Source organism: Stylophora pistillata, chromosome 8 (assembly GCF_964205215.1).
Source record: "Stylophora pistillata chromosome 8, jaStyPist1.2, whole genome shotgun sequence".
NCBI lineage: Eukaryota > Metazoa > Cnidaria > Anthozoa > Scleractinia > Pocilloporidae > Stylophora > Stylophora pistillata.
In genome coordinates, this window is record NC_142526.1 from 15,569,401 (window position 1) to 15,586,088 (window position 16,688).

General features: G+C 39.9%; 1 protein-coding gene across 1 annotated transcript in view; it reads right to left on the minus strand.

Annotated features, from left to right (window-relative positions):
• LOC111321554 (endothelin-converting enzyme homolog) overlaps window positions 1-16,688 on the minus strand; it is an 86,171-nt gene that overhangs the window by 57,999 nt on the left and 11,484 nt on the right. Inside the window, exons 7-8 of the mRNA XM_022924470.2 lie at window positions 15,088-15,221; window positions 6,860-7,091 (exon numbers count right to left, since the gene is read on the minus strand). Of these exons, the coding sequence (XP_022780205.2) occupies window positions 6,860-7,091; window positions 15,088-15,221 (366 nt within the window). The remainder of the gene's footprint in view (window positions 1-6,859; window positions 7,092-15,087; window positions 15,222-16,688) is intronic.

The following is a 16,688-nucleotide window of genomic DNA, read 5'->3' on the forward strand; positions in this document are numbered from 1 at the left end:
ACTAATGTTAGTTCGTGATGCGTGAGACTATTAAGACATTTATATACATGTACGCATCGGCGCTGGAAGCGCCTTTTTTCTAGTGTTAACCACTTCAGTGTAGTTAACGCATCAGACGCAGAGGAATACAGTGGTCGATCTAATATAATTTTAGCCGCCTTATTTTGAAGCACTTGCAAACTAGACATTAAAGTTACATTATGTTTGTCTCCCCAAACTAAATCAGCATACTCGAATAAGGGCATAACAAGGCTTTTATAAAAAAGGATGCGCGCCTTAAACGGTAACAAATGCTTAATGCGTCTTAGTAGGCCAAGCCTTTGATTAACTTTCCCTGCCATGTATTCGACATGATTTGTCCACGAAAAATCAGACGATATTAAGATTCCAAGATATTTAAAACAAGTAACATTGTTTATACAATGATCAAAAATTGAAACAGTTAGAGCTATTTTCCTCTGTAACTTCTTGTTACTGCCTATGAGCATGCATTTGGTTTTGTCCAGATTCAGTGTTAACTTATGTTCATTCAGCCATTTCGCCACAGCCAGGAGGTCTTGGTTGAGCTTTTCAGTCAGCTCCTGAGAGGAAGACCCATAGCAGTAGATCACCGTGTCATCTGCATAAAGTGATGCTTGACAGGCATCTAGAACGCTTGGCAAATCGTTAATGTAGATGACAAATAGCAGAGGACCCAGAATACTTCCCTGAGGGACCCCATGGGTAACTGGCAATTCATCAGACAACTCATTCCCACAACATGTACGCTGTTTCCTGTCAGTAATGTAAGAGCGGAACCACTGAAGCGAGTTCTCACATAAACCAATTTTGGAGAGCTTGCGTAACAAAATCCGATGGTCCACAGTGTCGAAAGCCTTGGTTAAATCCAAAAACACGGCCCCACACAGTTTACCTTGTTCCATGTTCAATAAGACTTCATCAGCAAATGATGTCAAAGCAGATTCAGTAGAGAGCCCCTTCCTGAATCCAAACTGTTTCCTTGTGAGAAGGTTGTTAATTACCAAGTGCTGGTACAGCTGGGAATGCACGGCTTTCTCGAGAATTTTACTGAGTGTCGGTAAAATAGAGATAGGTCGATAGTTCGATGCATTTGACCGGTCGCCTGATTTAAACAAGGCTGTAATTTTTGAGCATTTCCACAATTTAGGAAATTTACCAGTAAGAATCGATCGATTCAACAGCTTAGTGATGGAGGGAGTGATTGTATTAGCAGAGCTCTTGAGTAGTCTAGCACTAATTTTGTCCAAACCAATTGCTTTATTTGTCTTCAAAGAGGTAAGCTGCTGAAACACAAACGATTCCTCTAGTTCAGTTAACTGGAACTGAGACAACGGTTGTTCTAAAACCAAGTTGCAATTCGACCAGGTAGTCGTTATTTTGTCAGCTAGGCGCTTGCCTATGGATGCAAAGAAGCTATTCAAAGCAACAGCAATGGATTTGGAAGTGGTGTGCTGAATGCCATCGGAAATGATGCACTGAACCTTTTCTGAGGATGAATTACGATTGCATGCTTCGTTTACAGCTTTCCACATTTTGCCGTGATCTCCTCTGGCTTCCTCGATCATTTCGCAGTAATATTTCGACTTAGCAGATTTTACTAAGCGGTTTACTTTGTTCCTCAGTTTCCTGTAAGTGTTCCAGTGCTTTTCTGAGTTCGATTTACGTGCTTTACGATGATACCAGTCTCGATCTCTCATTGATTCGCTAATTTTGCTATTCATCCAAGGAATAGGTGTTCCCTTCACACGTCGTCGTTTGACAGGTGCATGAACGTCTGCAACTTCTGAAAAGCTCTTATATATATTTCAAGCTCTTAAAGATACTCTGGCTTCTTCAAAAGTGTTAGTTCATTACAATCCCAAGCTTGAAGTTCAGTTAGCCGTAGACGCTTCACCAGTAGGCCTGGGAGCAGTAATTTCACACATCACTGCTAATGGAACTGAGCGTCCTATTGCTTACGCCTCGCGATCTTTAACCAAATCTGAACGAAATTATTCGGTAATTGAAAAAGAAGCTCTAGCCATCATTTTCGGTATTCGCAAATTCCAGCAATTTCTGTATGGCCGCAGATTTACCCTTCTGACAGACCATCAGCCCCTAACGTTATTGTTTGGTTCCAAGAAGGCGATTCCAGCCGTAGCTGCATCACGGATTCAAAGATGGGCAATCCAGCTTTCAGCTTACCAGTATGATATCAAGTACCGCAGATCAAAGCAGAATGAGAATGCAGACGCCTTATCAAGACTTCCGTGTAAAGGAACAGACGTTGGCTTACACATTGGCGAAGAATCCGCAGACGTCAACAGGATCCAAGTTGCTAGAGTTCCAATCAATTCTAAACGGCTTCGGGAAGATGCAGCCCGAGACCCAGTGTTATCGAGAGTCATTCACTTTACCCTTTATGGATGGCCGGACAAGTCCGAGGTTTCAGACAATTTGAAAAGCTATTTTGCTAAACGAAATGAGTTTGCAGTGGAGGACGGATGTCTTTTGAGAGGAACAAGAGTCGTGATTCCAGCGAAATACCAGGAGACTGTGTTAGCAGAGTTACATCTGAGTCACCCTGGAATTGTACGAATGAAAGCATTAGCTAGACTTCATGTTTGGTGGCCGGCGTTAGACTCAGATATCGAACAGTTAGTTGGAGACTGTGAGACCTGTCAGATAACGCACAGTAAAGCGCCACTAACCTCCGATAATCCCTGGATGTGGCCGCACCGACCTTGGCAACGAGTTAATGTCGATTATTGTGGTCCATTTCTTGGTGGTTTCCTTTTGGTTGTCGTAGACGCGAAGTCTAAATGGCTAGAAGTGATACCCATGTCAAGCACAACAGCTCAAGCAACGGTGGACGCATCACGCTCACTCTTTGCTATTCATAGTTTACCCGGAGAGATTGTCTCAGATAATGGCCCTCAATTTATTGCACAAGAGTTTAAAGATTTCCTAAGATACAACCATGTGAAACAAATCCTCAGCGCGCCATACCATCCAGGATCTAACGGCGAAGCGGAGAGAGCAGTTAGAACTTTTAAACAAGCGATGAAAGCAGCTAAAAGTGAGCCTGGTACCATATCACAGAAGATTTGTTCATTCTTATTGAGCTATCGCACTACACCGTACACGGCAACAAGATATACGCCCGCTGAATTGCTGATGAACCGAAGACTACGGACACGTCTAGATCTTTTACGACCAGATCTTCGAAAGAAAGTATCTAAACCCTCCAAGTTACAACCTACTGCGCCCAAGAGACAGCTTAGTGTAGGAGATCCAGTCTTGGTACAAGACTGCAGGAAGAGTCAAGATCCTTGGGTCAAGGGAGTGGTAGTTGCCAAGTTAGGACCTGTGACTTATCGTGTACAGGTAAAAGAGTTATTTTGGAAACGACATATCGATCAGTTGAAAGACCTTTCAGGAACGAAAATTCAACCCCATAAGCAGGAACAATCAGAGGATTGGGAAGTGAATGTGCCTCAGTCTTTAGCAGCATATTCGCCAACTGAAACGCCCGTCACCACAGTAGGACACGTTCCTTCACATAGTGAACCAACACCCAACGAGAGTCAACCTCGTGCCACGGAGGCGAAACCACCCCCAGAAAAATCAAGGGATCTTGTAAATCAAGAAACAGCCGTTCCACACAAGAAGTCTGATCGACGTGACCAGACTGTTTTTCCAGAGAGACGCTACCCAGTTCGTGACCGAAGACCGCCTAAACGCCTTATTGAACAAGTTCCTTAGTGAGCTTGAGACTGTCCAAAGGAACTCTGACGTTTTATTATTTAGTGTTCGTTGATACTTTTCCTAAGGAAGGGAGGAATGTTATGACGTATGCTAAGCACGTGACTCACCTCGTGCGTTGTTGTTGTTAGTACATCCGCCATTAAACTAGTTGAGTTAATATTGCAATTGACCCTATTCTCGTCTCTCCGAACACTACAGTATCAACGAACGCTTTTCATTCCACTAATTTATTCGTGTTTTTCTCGTTGCCATGTTCCCACCAATAACGTAGCTCCATTTTCTGCCTTTAAAAGCACACACAAACCACAATTCCTCTATTGGCGCTGACGAAGGGCTAACGCTCGAAACGTCGGCTTTTATAATCGTAACGGTGGCCAAATTACCATTTCAACTTTGTTGATATATTCAAAATATCTTGACAGGTGTTTAGACATTTCGAGGTGATATCAATATGATCATACGATACTCAATCTGGCGACACCAATAAATGATGCAACGACACCAACAAATGATGCAACGAGTAAGACATATGTTGGCTCACGAGCTAACCCTAATTAGATGGCCCCGATATAATGACAGGTAGTTTGAATGTTGGCAACCATAAAATCATCAATATGACGACATCAACAAGAGGAACTGAAGCTACTATTAAGACATATGTTGACACCCATATGATCACAATGGTTAGACTAGATTGTTCAAAAGCAATGACTAGCGATCTTGACATGAATTGAAACAGCATTATCAATAGGAAAGAATCTACATCACATGAAAGTACTTATGCAGCGAATGTCAATTATATGAATGAGACATTTCTGACAATAATGCTTTAGTAAAGTCTACATATGAAAAATATGTTGATGACCAGCTAAATCATTCGGTGACAAGTACTGACAAGAACGTTTTCAATATCTTATAGAAAACCTTTATTCATGGCCCCAAAGGTGCTAAAGGAGAAAGAAGCAACAAGGGAGACCAAGGGATTAAAGGAGATAAGGGAGAAGTTGGTCCCCAAGGTATGCTGGAAATGAGGGCCACAGGATCCCAGAGGTAATTTTGGGCCTCTAGGAGTCAAATTACTGAAATGGTCCTGGAAGGAAAAGCTAAGAAAACAGCCAAGTCTCAAATATATTACAATCGAACTGCCAAAGATCTGAGTGTTTTAAAATCTGGTGATACTGTAAACATCAAGCCTGAAGGACTAACCAAAGGACATTGAAAAATGGAGAAAAGGACTTATTGTTCAAAACAATCCATTTCATTCATACAATGTTGACAATGTTTTGTGGCCAACTTCTCAGAAGAAACCGCGTACACCTTAAGCCCGCGGGAAAACCGCCGAATACGGAGAAGACACAATCTGCCCCAAATCCAAACGCGAAGGTCAAAGTCCGTGCCTCGGAAACCAAAATTTCCAGTTTAAATCCTGTATCTAGTTCTACAAAAGTTAAATCTGAGCCCACTAAGCCTGTTAAGTCCGTCAAGAAGATGGAACTAGTTGTTGCAAAACGGACACGTTCAGGAAGTCTAGTTAAAATACCAGCAAGATACTCTTCATAGACTGTTAACGTAAAATTGTTCATTTTACTGGGGGGAAGGTGTTAGGAGATTGGACACTAGTCTAAAATATTATGGTATGTAGAGCAACCACGAGGTGGAGATTAAAAGGTTGAGTTGAGTTCATGTGTAGTCGTCGCTTCCACGCAATAACAAACTCCACCTGCAGTAAGTGGAGGTCGTGTTACCACTATGTATATTGGTAGAAAACAAGATACTAATAGTAAATGGATGGATGTCTCATTTTTTGAAATAAGGTCTATTGCAGTTAAGATGAAAGTGAAGTTTGGTGTTGAAAATGGTATACTTGATAGTGGTGAATATGTTCATTTGATGATGGAAAAAATAGCTAAATAATCTAGCCAATGATATATGAGCATGAAATAACAAAGACGATCTATCATCAACTTCTGCCATGTGGATGAATCATTAGATGAAATCGCAAATGCAGAATTGGTTTCTATCACAAAAAATACTGGCTGTTTAAAAGGGCTTATAAACACTTCAAATCCCGTGTTCTTTCGTGCACAATTGGATCTGCCTGTTTGGTTGTTGAAAGTAATATTGCTAGTGGTGTAGCCATGAATCCAGTTGTCCTTGGAACCATACCAGGTGCTAGTTTGCTGTTGAAGACCTTGTTAGAAGCTTAAAGCTTCGAAAGAAAAATTGAAATGCGCAGGTTTGCCTTCACATCATATGAAAAAAATCTGAATGAAATAATTCATGCGAAGAAAATCATTTGAGAAATTTGAAGATGCTGGATGACATTTTGACGAGCATGTGTCCTGCAACAGACAAATTTACTAAAGAATATAAACGTAAAATCATCTGAGAATCTGTAGGATGACATCTCCTTCTCTTGCATTGTCTTTCTCCAGAATTGTTCATACCTTTTTAATGTTCTTTTTGATTTGATAGTATCGATATCAACCTCCATATCCATCAATGAGAACAACTTCTTGATTATAAATTTCCCATTTACCATTCCTTTTCTTTCCCTCTTTATACCATCAAGCACTTCGAATGCTCTGTTCACTTTTTCTATAACGCTTGGTTCTATCTGCAAATTTTATCTACTTTCAAGAGGGACAATTACCTTCATAACATGGTACTTGTGGTCATAAACAGACTTTTTGTGAAACTTATATCTATTCTCATGATAGCAAATCTCTTGTGAGGTGACCATATATTTTTTACCTATCTCAGGAGCACTTCATATAGTCTTCCTAAGGTTGGGGAAAAATTTTTGGACCCTTCAGGACGACTATGAAGTGCTCCTGAGAGTGGTGAAAATGTTTTGGGGTTCTCAGGAAAGTGGGCCAGAATCCCCATTTATTACACTACTCAAATCTTAGGTATAATTTGTTTATGTTTAGATACATATCCGACTTCAAATGACTGCTCGAGGCTCTATTTTCGACGCGCACGTAAACTATAGCTGGTAAAAATGAGACTGGCGAGCAAAACTTCCAAACTTACAAAGAAATAACAATTACACTCGACTATAAAATCCTGGATAAAACAAAGCCCTCACCGACTCTTTGTCTTTTTTTTCAAACTTCTCATCTAGGAAAATAACACCCAGTGGATCTCCAATGTGATTGTCCAGGCGACTCATTTCTGTGATACACTTTTTCCAGATGTCTGTCTCGCCCGTGCTTCCCATAACCACCCTGTGATAGTTGTAGAAAGCCCTCCTGTACTCTTCACTAAGGTGAGGAGCAAGTTGAACAACTGCCTGCCACATCATGTAGTTTGCAAGAATCCTGATGAAAAGAAGAGGAGGGAAATCATTTAAACTGCAATATAAGAAATCGACTAATTTAAATCTAAACTACATGATTATTGAGTCTGTCGGAAAAAATGCGACGCTTTTCCCTTAAAGTGCCTATAACCCCAAAAATTCTTTTGACCATATTAAATCCCTCTATTGCACTGAGCAAAATGCCGCAAAAAATTTTGTGTTTGGTTAAAACCGCGATTTTTTATTATTTTTCAAAGTCAGGTTTATTTTTGGAACGACCGAGTGAACCAGAGACGGGGGCTAGTGACGTCATTCCAGGCCATCGGCAGTGGCGCTCCGATCCAATCTCAGTCAGAATATTATACGTTTCCAACGAGATGAAACCTTCGCTAAAGCCTGATCTGGTAAATTTTTCTCTCCTTTCTCTTACTACACTCGCTTTCAGCTGATTTCGTTTCCTCAACATTCCACGCGTGAACAGTCGGAAAGACGCAAATTCCAACTCCATCTTTTCGCAACCTTCGTTGCTTGGTCTCGCTAGTCAGAGGAGAAAACATGACTGAATAGTCTTCTTCTCGGAAGTGGCTGGAACACATGGCCGAGTATTTTGTGGGCTTCCAATCTGCACGCTTCAATTGCACAAAGTCAATCCACTTCTTTCTTCTCTTTTTTTCTCCGGGTCATCTGCCCTTTAAAAAGGTATCGGATGAAGTGCTATTCTTTTTTCTTTGTAGGGAGTGTTGCTACACCCGAAAACAACGCACTTATAAGGCATATCCGTCAGGATACTTCATCCAGTCCTTGAAGGAAACTCATTGGAAAGCCTGGAGTGACGTCACAAACTGTGCTCGACCCAGACCCATCTTGATAATTCCGTGCCTCGGTTGTGTTTTGAAAACATGCGATTTTCCACGACTTTGAAAATTCATAAAAAATCGCGGTTTCAACCAAAAACAAAACTTTTTGCGGAATTAATTTTGCTCAATGCAATAAAGAGATTTAATATGGTCAAAGAATTTTGGGGGTTATAGGCACTTTACATATGGTGCACAATCCTTGCAGTAGATAGCGCTATTTAAGCAATAGCGAAAATCAGACCTGAAAAAAAAATCAGGCCTGTACGGGATTCGAACCACTGACCTCTGCGATACTAGTGCAGCGCTCTACCAATTGAGCTAACAAGCCAATTGGGAGCAGGCCGTTAATTTGATTCGTAATAAACCCGTGAAAGTGATAAATCAGATACAATGAAATATATGAAGTTCATATATTTTGAACTGCGGTATTAGATACATATGGTGCACGATTCTCGCAGTAGATAGCGCTATTTAAGCAATAGCGAAAATCAGACCTGAAAAAATCAGGCCTGTACGGGATTCGAACCACTGACCTCTGCGATACTAGTGCAGCGCTCTACCAATTGAGCTAACAAGTCAACTGGGAGCAGGCCGTTAAGTTGATTCGTAATAAACCCGTGAAAGTGATAAATCAGATACAATGAAATATATGAATCAGATACAATGAAATATATGTTTATATACGTAGATTGGACGAAGGGGAAAGACATAAAAGAATGTGTTTTTAAAAGACATTTCCCGTTCACCTGGAATCACCATGGAGCCTTTTTCCCGGACTTTGCACGTTCGAAGCAACGTTTAGAGAGAAACCTTTGCGTTGTGTCAGAAACCTTTGCGGTGTGTCAGGCCAAGAAAATGACTGTCCATAGGTTTCTCAGTGAAAAGAAGAATAACAACACTAATTTTTCAGCACTGAAAACATCGGTGAAAATCACAGGATAATTCGTTTTCTCAACTGAGTTGATGATGTGAATTGGCCTCTCTAAAGAGGTCCTAAAGTGACGTTTCGAGTGTTGGCCATTCGTCAGAGCAAATAAATGAAATGTTTGCTAGCGAACAGGATTTTTATGATTTTTCCCTTGGCAACCTAATGGTTAACTGTCTTGCGTTACTTGTTGCGTGACAACATCCGGGCATGTGCCGAGAGGTCTTGGAGTTAAATCAATGCATGACCCTCTAAGAGTAAAGGTCGGTAAGTGCACAATCTGCTGCTATCGTGTCATTCTATTCCTTGACTCGCTGAGAAAGGAGTGTTTTCCCTCCCAACCCTACCCTGAATTTCTCCTCTCGGCATAACTCTCGGTTGCTGTTCCAATTTCGTTTTTGAGTGCCCTCACCTTTACTGGGCCATAAAATGTTTAATTTGTTCCTGCGAAATTTCTCAAGATCTCAAAACATGTTTTTATTAAAGTGGCTATGGGCCTCTGTCCACAGCCAGTTAACTCCAAGCAGTGGTTTGCTTTGATTTGTGTTGGGGCCCTGCAAAACGAGCTTCGGGATATGCAGCACTGGTTTATATACGTAGATTGGACGAAGGGGAAAGACATAAAATAATTTTGGGTTGTGTGTAGTTGATATGCAGAAAGATGGAGCTGCTCTATATGAGAGAACGTTGCAACGCGAAAAACAAAAATAATAAAGTTGAATGAAGAGCGTTCGTTCGTACCATGAAAATTAAAAGTGCCGATTTCAAGGATGGATTTTTCTTTTAGAATGTTTGCGGCTTTCCTTGCTGTAAGACTTACAAGGAGCAGGGAAGAAAAACTGTTTAGGATGCGTCTTTGTCATCTTTCTCTACGGCACGACAGAAACTAGTTGATTGAATGGCTTGCGGGCGCGATATCAGTAGCTCCGTTACCGAATGATGTTATTGAGTTTTTACTCCTTAAATATTCCTTTCTAAATATTTGAAGTGTTTTTTTGTTACTCTACCTTTGATTAAAATCTAATTTGCCAACGAGGAGAAAGGGAAGAAATTCAAAGCCCAGTACAAAGCGCACGAGATCAGGCCGCCAATACAGTGGCGCAGATTAGAGAATTGTTCAAGAATTATTAAAGGCTCAAGAATCAATGATGAAGATCCTTTTTGATACGATTTTGCAGTCGTTCACCACAAGAATTACTGAGATTGTGTAATTAGTTCAGTCCATCAAGGACGTTGACAAAACCTGATACCTCCACAAAAGTACTGGATCAGTTGAAATCTGTGTATGGAAAACCAAAAACCGTCAAAACGACATCAGGATTAATGGAATCCCAAAGTCAACCCGCGAAACGTGGGTAGAGTGTGAGGACAAAGTGAAAGTTACCATTAAAAACAAGATCCGCATTGAAATCGACATCGAGAGAGCGCACAGAGTCGAACGCAAACCCAGACCAGGACACAAATCGTCAACCACGCACCATAGTTTGCAAATTACCCGACTGGAAACATTTTTTTTTTTTTTTAACTTTATTTAAACACGGAAAATCATCAGATACATAATAAAAACTAAGATTAATCAACTGCTTTACATGATTGCTAATCGATATATAGTCGATATATAGGAATCCTATATATCGACTACGTTAAGATTTCGCCTAAAATGGTTAATGGATGAAGCATTCTTTAAGTTTTTGGGCAATTTATTCCATAACATGGCCCCGCTGTAAGAGAAGCTTCGTTTCAAATAATTGGTGTTTGGTTTGGACAAGGCCAGCCTTCCCTCAGAGTCTCTTGTGTCGTACACAGAGTGATGCTGAGAGAAAAGACTTTGCAGATATTCGGGAGCAAGGTTGTTTATAATTTTATACATCATTATGGCTTTTTGTTTCTCTCGTCTAAGAGATAGCCTCTCCCAATCGAGGGTGGAGAGAAGGTGGTTTAAGCTCGTATCAAAGGGTAATTTAGTAATAATTCTGGCTGCTCGATTCTGTAATTTTTGGAGCTTATCGCTCAAGTAGCCACTTAAACTTTCCCAGACGGGGCTGCAGTAATCAAAATGGGGCATAATCAAAGCGTTATAAATTTGGATTGCAGTTTCTTTGGATATAAAGGGCCGTACACGCTTTAGGGCGCCTATAGCTGAAGAGACTTTCTGGCAAATCTCTTCAATGTGGCTACCCCAAGAGAGTTGGGCATCTATAGTAAGACCCAAAGATTTGGTCATGTCGACTCTCTTGATAATTTGGTCATCAATTCTGATTTCTAAGTCGTTACATTGGGCAGATCGTCTTTGTCTTGAACCAATAATTATTAACTCTGTTTTAGCAACATTTAGACTGAGCTTGTTAGCTTTCAGCCAACGGCTAAGGTTATTCAATTCAGGGGTTAGAGCTAGCTCAAGCTCTGTTAGTGTCTTAGCAGATATCGTAAGATACCACTGCCACCCGTGTCGCAGTGGTACAGGAAAATGTTTTGATGAAATGTTTTCCTGCATTTTTTTCCATTTTAATGACAAGTAATTTTAATTACTTGCCCATCAATATAACTTCTCATAAGACCTCGCCTCAGTGATAACATCTTCACGAATTAACCGCTAAGCCTGTGCAGTAGTGGTCTTTCCGTTAATATTTCTGATTACCTTTCCATTTTACCGTTATATATATTTTTTAAGTTTTCAAAAAGGCAAGAGTTACAAGATACGACCGAAACTTTCCTGTGATTCTAAGAACATAATTTATTTGGCTTCGTGCAAGAAATGTCGCCTACAATACATTGGTCCCACAACAAATGATTTTAGAGTTAGATTTCGCAACCACAAGTCTGCTATGGTCACTAAGAAAAAGACCTGTGAAGTAGCGGTACATTTTAACAAAACACCACACGATTTAAGCGATTTCTCATTCCAATGCAATGATCAAGTGTAGGCGACAGTAAACAATTCAGGTAACATCGAGAAACTTCTAATTACCAAAGAAGCATATTGGAGCGCGCAGTTGTTCTCTCTGGCACCCTTCGGCTTGAATAAGCGCCAGGAATTTCGCTTCAAAAAAAGAATAAACTATAATTAATGCGGAGAATTTTTTCAAATTGGGCGGGCATCAAAGGTCCCAGTCTCAGCGTTGATTGGGAATTTTAGTACAATTCTCGCCTTTCAAGTTTCAGTGGGTTCGACAATTTTTCCATTTCTTTTTATTGAGATAATTTTTCGCGTAGTAATTACTGTGTTCGTTTATATGTGTCATCACGCCTATATAAATCTATTTAAGGAATTTGTAAGTCATTGTATTACAACTGATGAAGGTCTCGGACCGAAACGTATTTTATTAAACTTTCTTAGACTTTTTATTTGAGTATATGTCTTTCTTAGCTTGAAGTTGTCCGTCCTCGTGCACTACAATATTTTTCCTACTATTTATCGAGGTTTGGAGTGTGAATCCTTTTGGATCCTTCTGGCGCGGCGTCACTGTTGGCTCGAGGCCTTTTAACTAGTTATATATATATATATATATATATATAAAACTGCAGACAGTACTGTTTCGGCCTTCTGGGCCTCATCAGTGCAGTTTTTTTTTTTGTTTTTCAGGCGCCCCCGGCCACGGACCCATTAGTGCAATGGTCAGTGCTGCAACGGCCGGACGACATAGTTTTTTTTTTTTGTTTTTCAGGCGCCCCCGGCCACGGACCCATTAGTGCAATGGTCAGTGCTGCAACGGCCGGACGACATAGTGCTAATGCTAGGATGGGGGAGAACCGAGACGGTCACCCCAAACGACCCAACCTTTGTGGTATCGTCTAAGCCATGCCAGAGTGCTCAAACTAGAGTAAACCAGCGAGCATGCGCAATTGCAACGGCAATGACTCATCCTAGATAGAGTGCTCAATTTGGACATGAAAGCAAAGCTTTGTATGCCAAAGAGCTATATCAAACTGCAGACAGTACTGTTTCGGCCTTCTGGGCCTCATCAGTGCAGTGCTAATGCTAGGATGGGGGAGAACCGAGACGGTCACCCCAAACGACCCAACCTTTGTGGTATCGTCTAAGCCATGCCAGAGTGCGATATATATATATATATATATATATATATATATCGATTTTGAATAGGAAATATGTTTTTTTTTTGGTCAAGATAGGTGTAAATGTTTCTTTTCAAGTTAGAATTTGAAATCGATTCCCGGGTTGATACACGCGCATGCGATAAACACTAAACCAATATAGGATCTATCTTTCTTTCTTCCTTCGCTATTCTTTGAGGCGTTCGTATATCGGAGCGGTCAACTGAAGTCATTTCGTGAAGAAATTACCTAAGTATTGTACGATCATAGCTTTAAGAATAATATCAATTTGGTTAAAGAGCACGTGGCAATTAAAAGAACCAAGAGAAGTAAGAAACTAGCGATAGTTTTCCCTTTGAATCACAACTATGAGTTAACATAATCACAAAAACAGATTGTCGCTTACCAACGTTCGCGGGTCTTGACTACTTATCGAGGATTACGGTCTAACTTGTCATCTGTTTTAAAGAACGATCTTGATTACACGAGATCTTATCCTGAACTGAAACGCTAACTATAATTTTCTGTCTTAAAATGAACTAACCACGGAGGCTGATAGTTTCGAAAGAAACTGTTTGGGGCTGCGTCGGTGGGAGTAACGAAATAATTTGGATATATCAACAAAGTTGAAATGGTAAATTAGACACCGTAACGGAGGCGTTTATCAAACCATAAAATATTTCGCAGCTTCTATCGGAAGCGGTAACAATAGGACATCTTCCTGATGCTCTTAAGAGAATATTTCCGTTGCCGAGTAGCATTCCTTGCTATTACACCAGTTAGCGCAATTCCTCTTGCATGCCCTTTTGCAGAACAAATATCAAACAGTTTGCGCTATGTTCTTAGAACCTAGTATTTTTAATTCTTTGAATATAGAAATCCAAAATATTGGCACTCTTTCTCTAAACTGCGAACATTATTTCCTAAAAATTTACACCCTTCTTATTCTTATTTATTTCTTTTTCTCTCACTTTCCTCAAGCTGCTTTGTTTGACTTCGTGCTATTGTAGTTGTTTTATGTGCGTGTTCTTTCCTTTTTAACCTACAATATTTTGAACTTTAATCAAGCCATATAACTTATACCTCATTTTTGTAAAACATGAGTAGCCTGTAGCTCGCAAAGGCTTCTTGGTTTCTCCGCGGGTTTTCATGCAAAATTCTCAGTTATATTATATTAATGCATATGTAATTCCTTTTATTTCTACTTATGTGTTATAATTACAAAATGGAAAATAAACAAAAAAAACAGTAAACAGATAAATACAAAGGCGCTCTCGGAATCGGTAGCCTAGTAGTCTTCCTGTTTCGCCTTTTGCGCAGAGTGCAAGTTCAGCAATCGATGACATCGATGGAAGTACAGCTTAAATGATCATTAACCTTAACTTGATAGTTCGCCTGGATCCTGATTCGAAATTTCCTGAACGTTGTGAATGAAAGGACCAAAACGTTTTCTATGTTTATGTTGTGTTTGAATGAAATCATTTGAGTTTGCGAAAAGATTATATCTGTTTCGGAATAATTCTGAAGTAATTTGAAGCTTTTTTCAGAATATATATATCTAGATTTTGCTGCGTAGTGACGGTGAAATGTGATGGTAAATAGAATTCAATAATTGTTCTCCTTCTGTGTCGTTTGGCGGTGATGCCCCCCTTAAACGAGAGAAGGAGGATAGCCAAGTTCTTGAAAGAACTCGCACATTGCCTCTGACATTTTGGAATAATCAGAGTCCCCACTGAGTACATATTTGACTAAGTTAAAGAAACTGAGAATAAGAAATTGAGTTATTGACATTTTATGGACGTGAAGATGAATATAACAGGTGACTATGAAAATCTTTAGCTTTGTAGCACACACTGTAGCATGGGCCATTTCCTTCGAAAGAAGTTTTGATATCTAGAAATTGGGAGTGACGATGAAAAGAGATGGTTATCATGTCCATAGTCATTCCTATTCCTGCTTTGGTGAAGTATTCTAATCAGAAGTCATAGCCATACCTATGAGGTACAATCCTCGATTCTTTCGTCTTTGATAACAGTGAGTGTACGATTTGCTGATATTTCTCTGTCTGTCTGTCTGGATGTCTGTCTACGACACAGATGGCGCGATAGTAACCAAGGTGATCAAACTTTTGTTTAGTCTATAAAATTGAATATGATTACAATCGATAAATTAACGCTACCAACCTTCTCGGTGTGTTAGTTATCAAACTTGACATGTTTGTCAAGTAGTCCAAGGCAAAAATGGCGAGCTCTTCGTCTTGCTCTATTTCGTAGCTGGTATGTTGAAACATTGCCTTTATGTAAAAAAGCCAGTCAATCTAAGAGCATAGAAACAGTGGATTACAATCATGTATACAGACATTTTTCAACAACTTGCACTAATTTTTATAGATATTTTATTCTTTGAACTTGAAAATACGGTTTGCTCCTAATTATTGGTATCCTTCATCAGAACTCCCCAATGCCACTACGATTGGGTATTCATTCTTTTTTTGCACACAACTAAGAAAGAAATTCCTTATGAAGAATCGCCCCTCAACAAAACTTCAGGATAGTTGTACACTTGACCATTGACCAAAAGCAGAGAAATTGAGATAAGAAGTGGTGTTAAAAGTGTGGGCAGACCCAATATAGACCCTGTATACTGAGCATAGTAAATCGAACCTGCTAAGGAGCTCTTCAAATCTACACCTGAGACTGAAACTTCTATTAAAGGAAAATACTTTACGGACATTGTGTCAGAATTTGAATATAACAGGAAAACCCATTACCTAACGCGGCAAGAAAAATTATCCGTGGAAAAACGTTTGAGACTTTGAATTGCTACAAGTTTGAGTATTATTTTCCGACGGAAGCTTTCTATCTCTTTCCTCTTATAAAACATAACACTGATGTTTCGCCTATTGAACATTGTGAGCAATGTTTGCCTTTGCTTTGGCTTGCTCCATTTGTAATTTGTTACTATTCCATTCTGTTTCTATTTTGGAGGGATTCAACTCTTGAATTCTTCACTTCAGCGATCAGCACAAGAGTGGTGCAGCGAGAGAGAAAAAGAGTGCTTTCCTCAGCAGGGAATCAACTTGGCTATAACTGAACTACCGAACTAAAACGTAATGTATCATAAGAGAGTATTGGTTTCACTGAACCTTTTCGTTTCCGTCCATCTTAATAAGTTGAGTTATTCTTGGTTCAAACAACGTCTGCGGCAAAATGCGGGGTCAGAACGGGGAGGGGGGTACTTCACAAACGCAAACTTTAACACTTACTTTGCTATTCGTCGTATGACTAAAAAAAGAAAGAAAGCTGTCTTTCTGTTTACACCCCTGGTCCAACGACGTGATAGAGTAAATGTGATTGTTTTGATGTATTTCTAATCAATTAATATAAATTACACATGATATCGGGTGCAGTTTGTGATAGATCAACTCGAGTCAAAGGCTAACCGAATTGCACGAGCCCGTAAGGTGAGTGCAATTTTTAGTCCTTGAAAATTTTTATGAGTGCTGATTAGTTACAAATTTCACGAGAAAAGTTACGTGATTACTTGTTAATAATAATTAGTAACAAAGAAGCAAAAATATGACTCTGTTTTCCTCATTAGTTTTTTACACTTGACATCATGGCTCACTGACCCGGCCGCTTGTTATTGCCTTGTTGCTGGAGTAGTCGGGCTTTCCCCTCAAGAACTGGCTTCAAGAATTTAAACTCTCTGTCACGTGTCGGTCTACAGCAGTAACCACTACGCGAAAACTATCACGCCGTAATTATAACTATTCATTTTTACC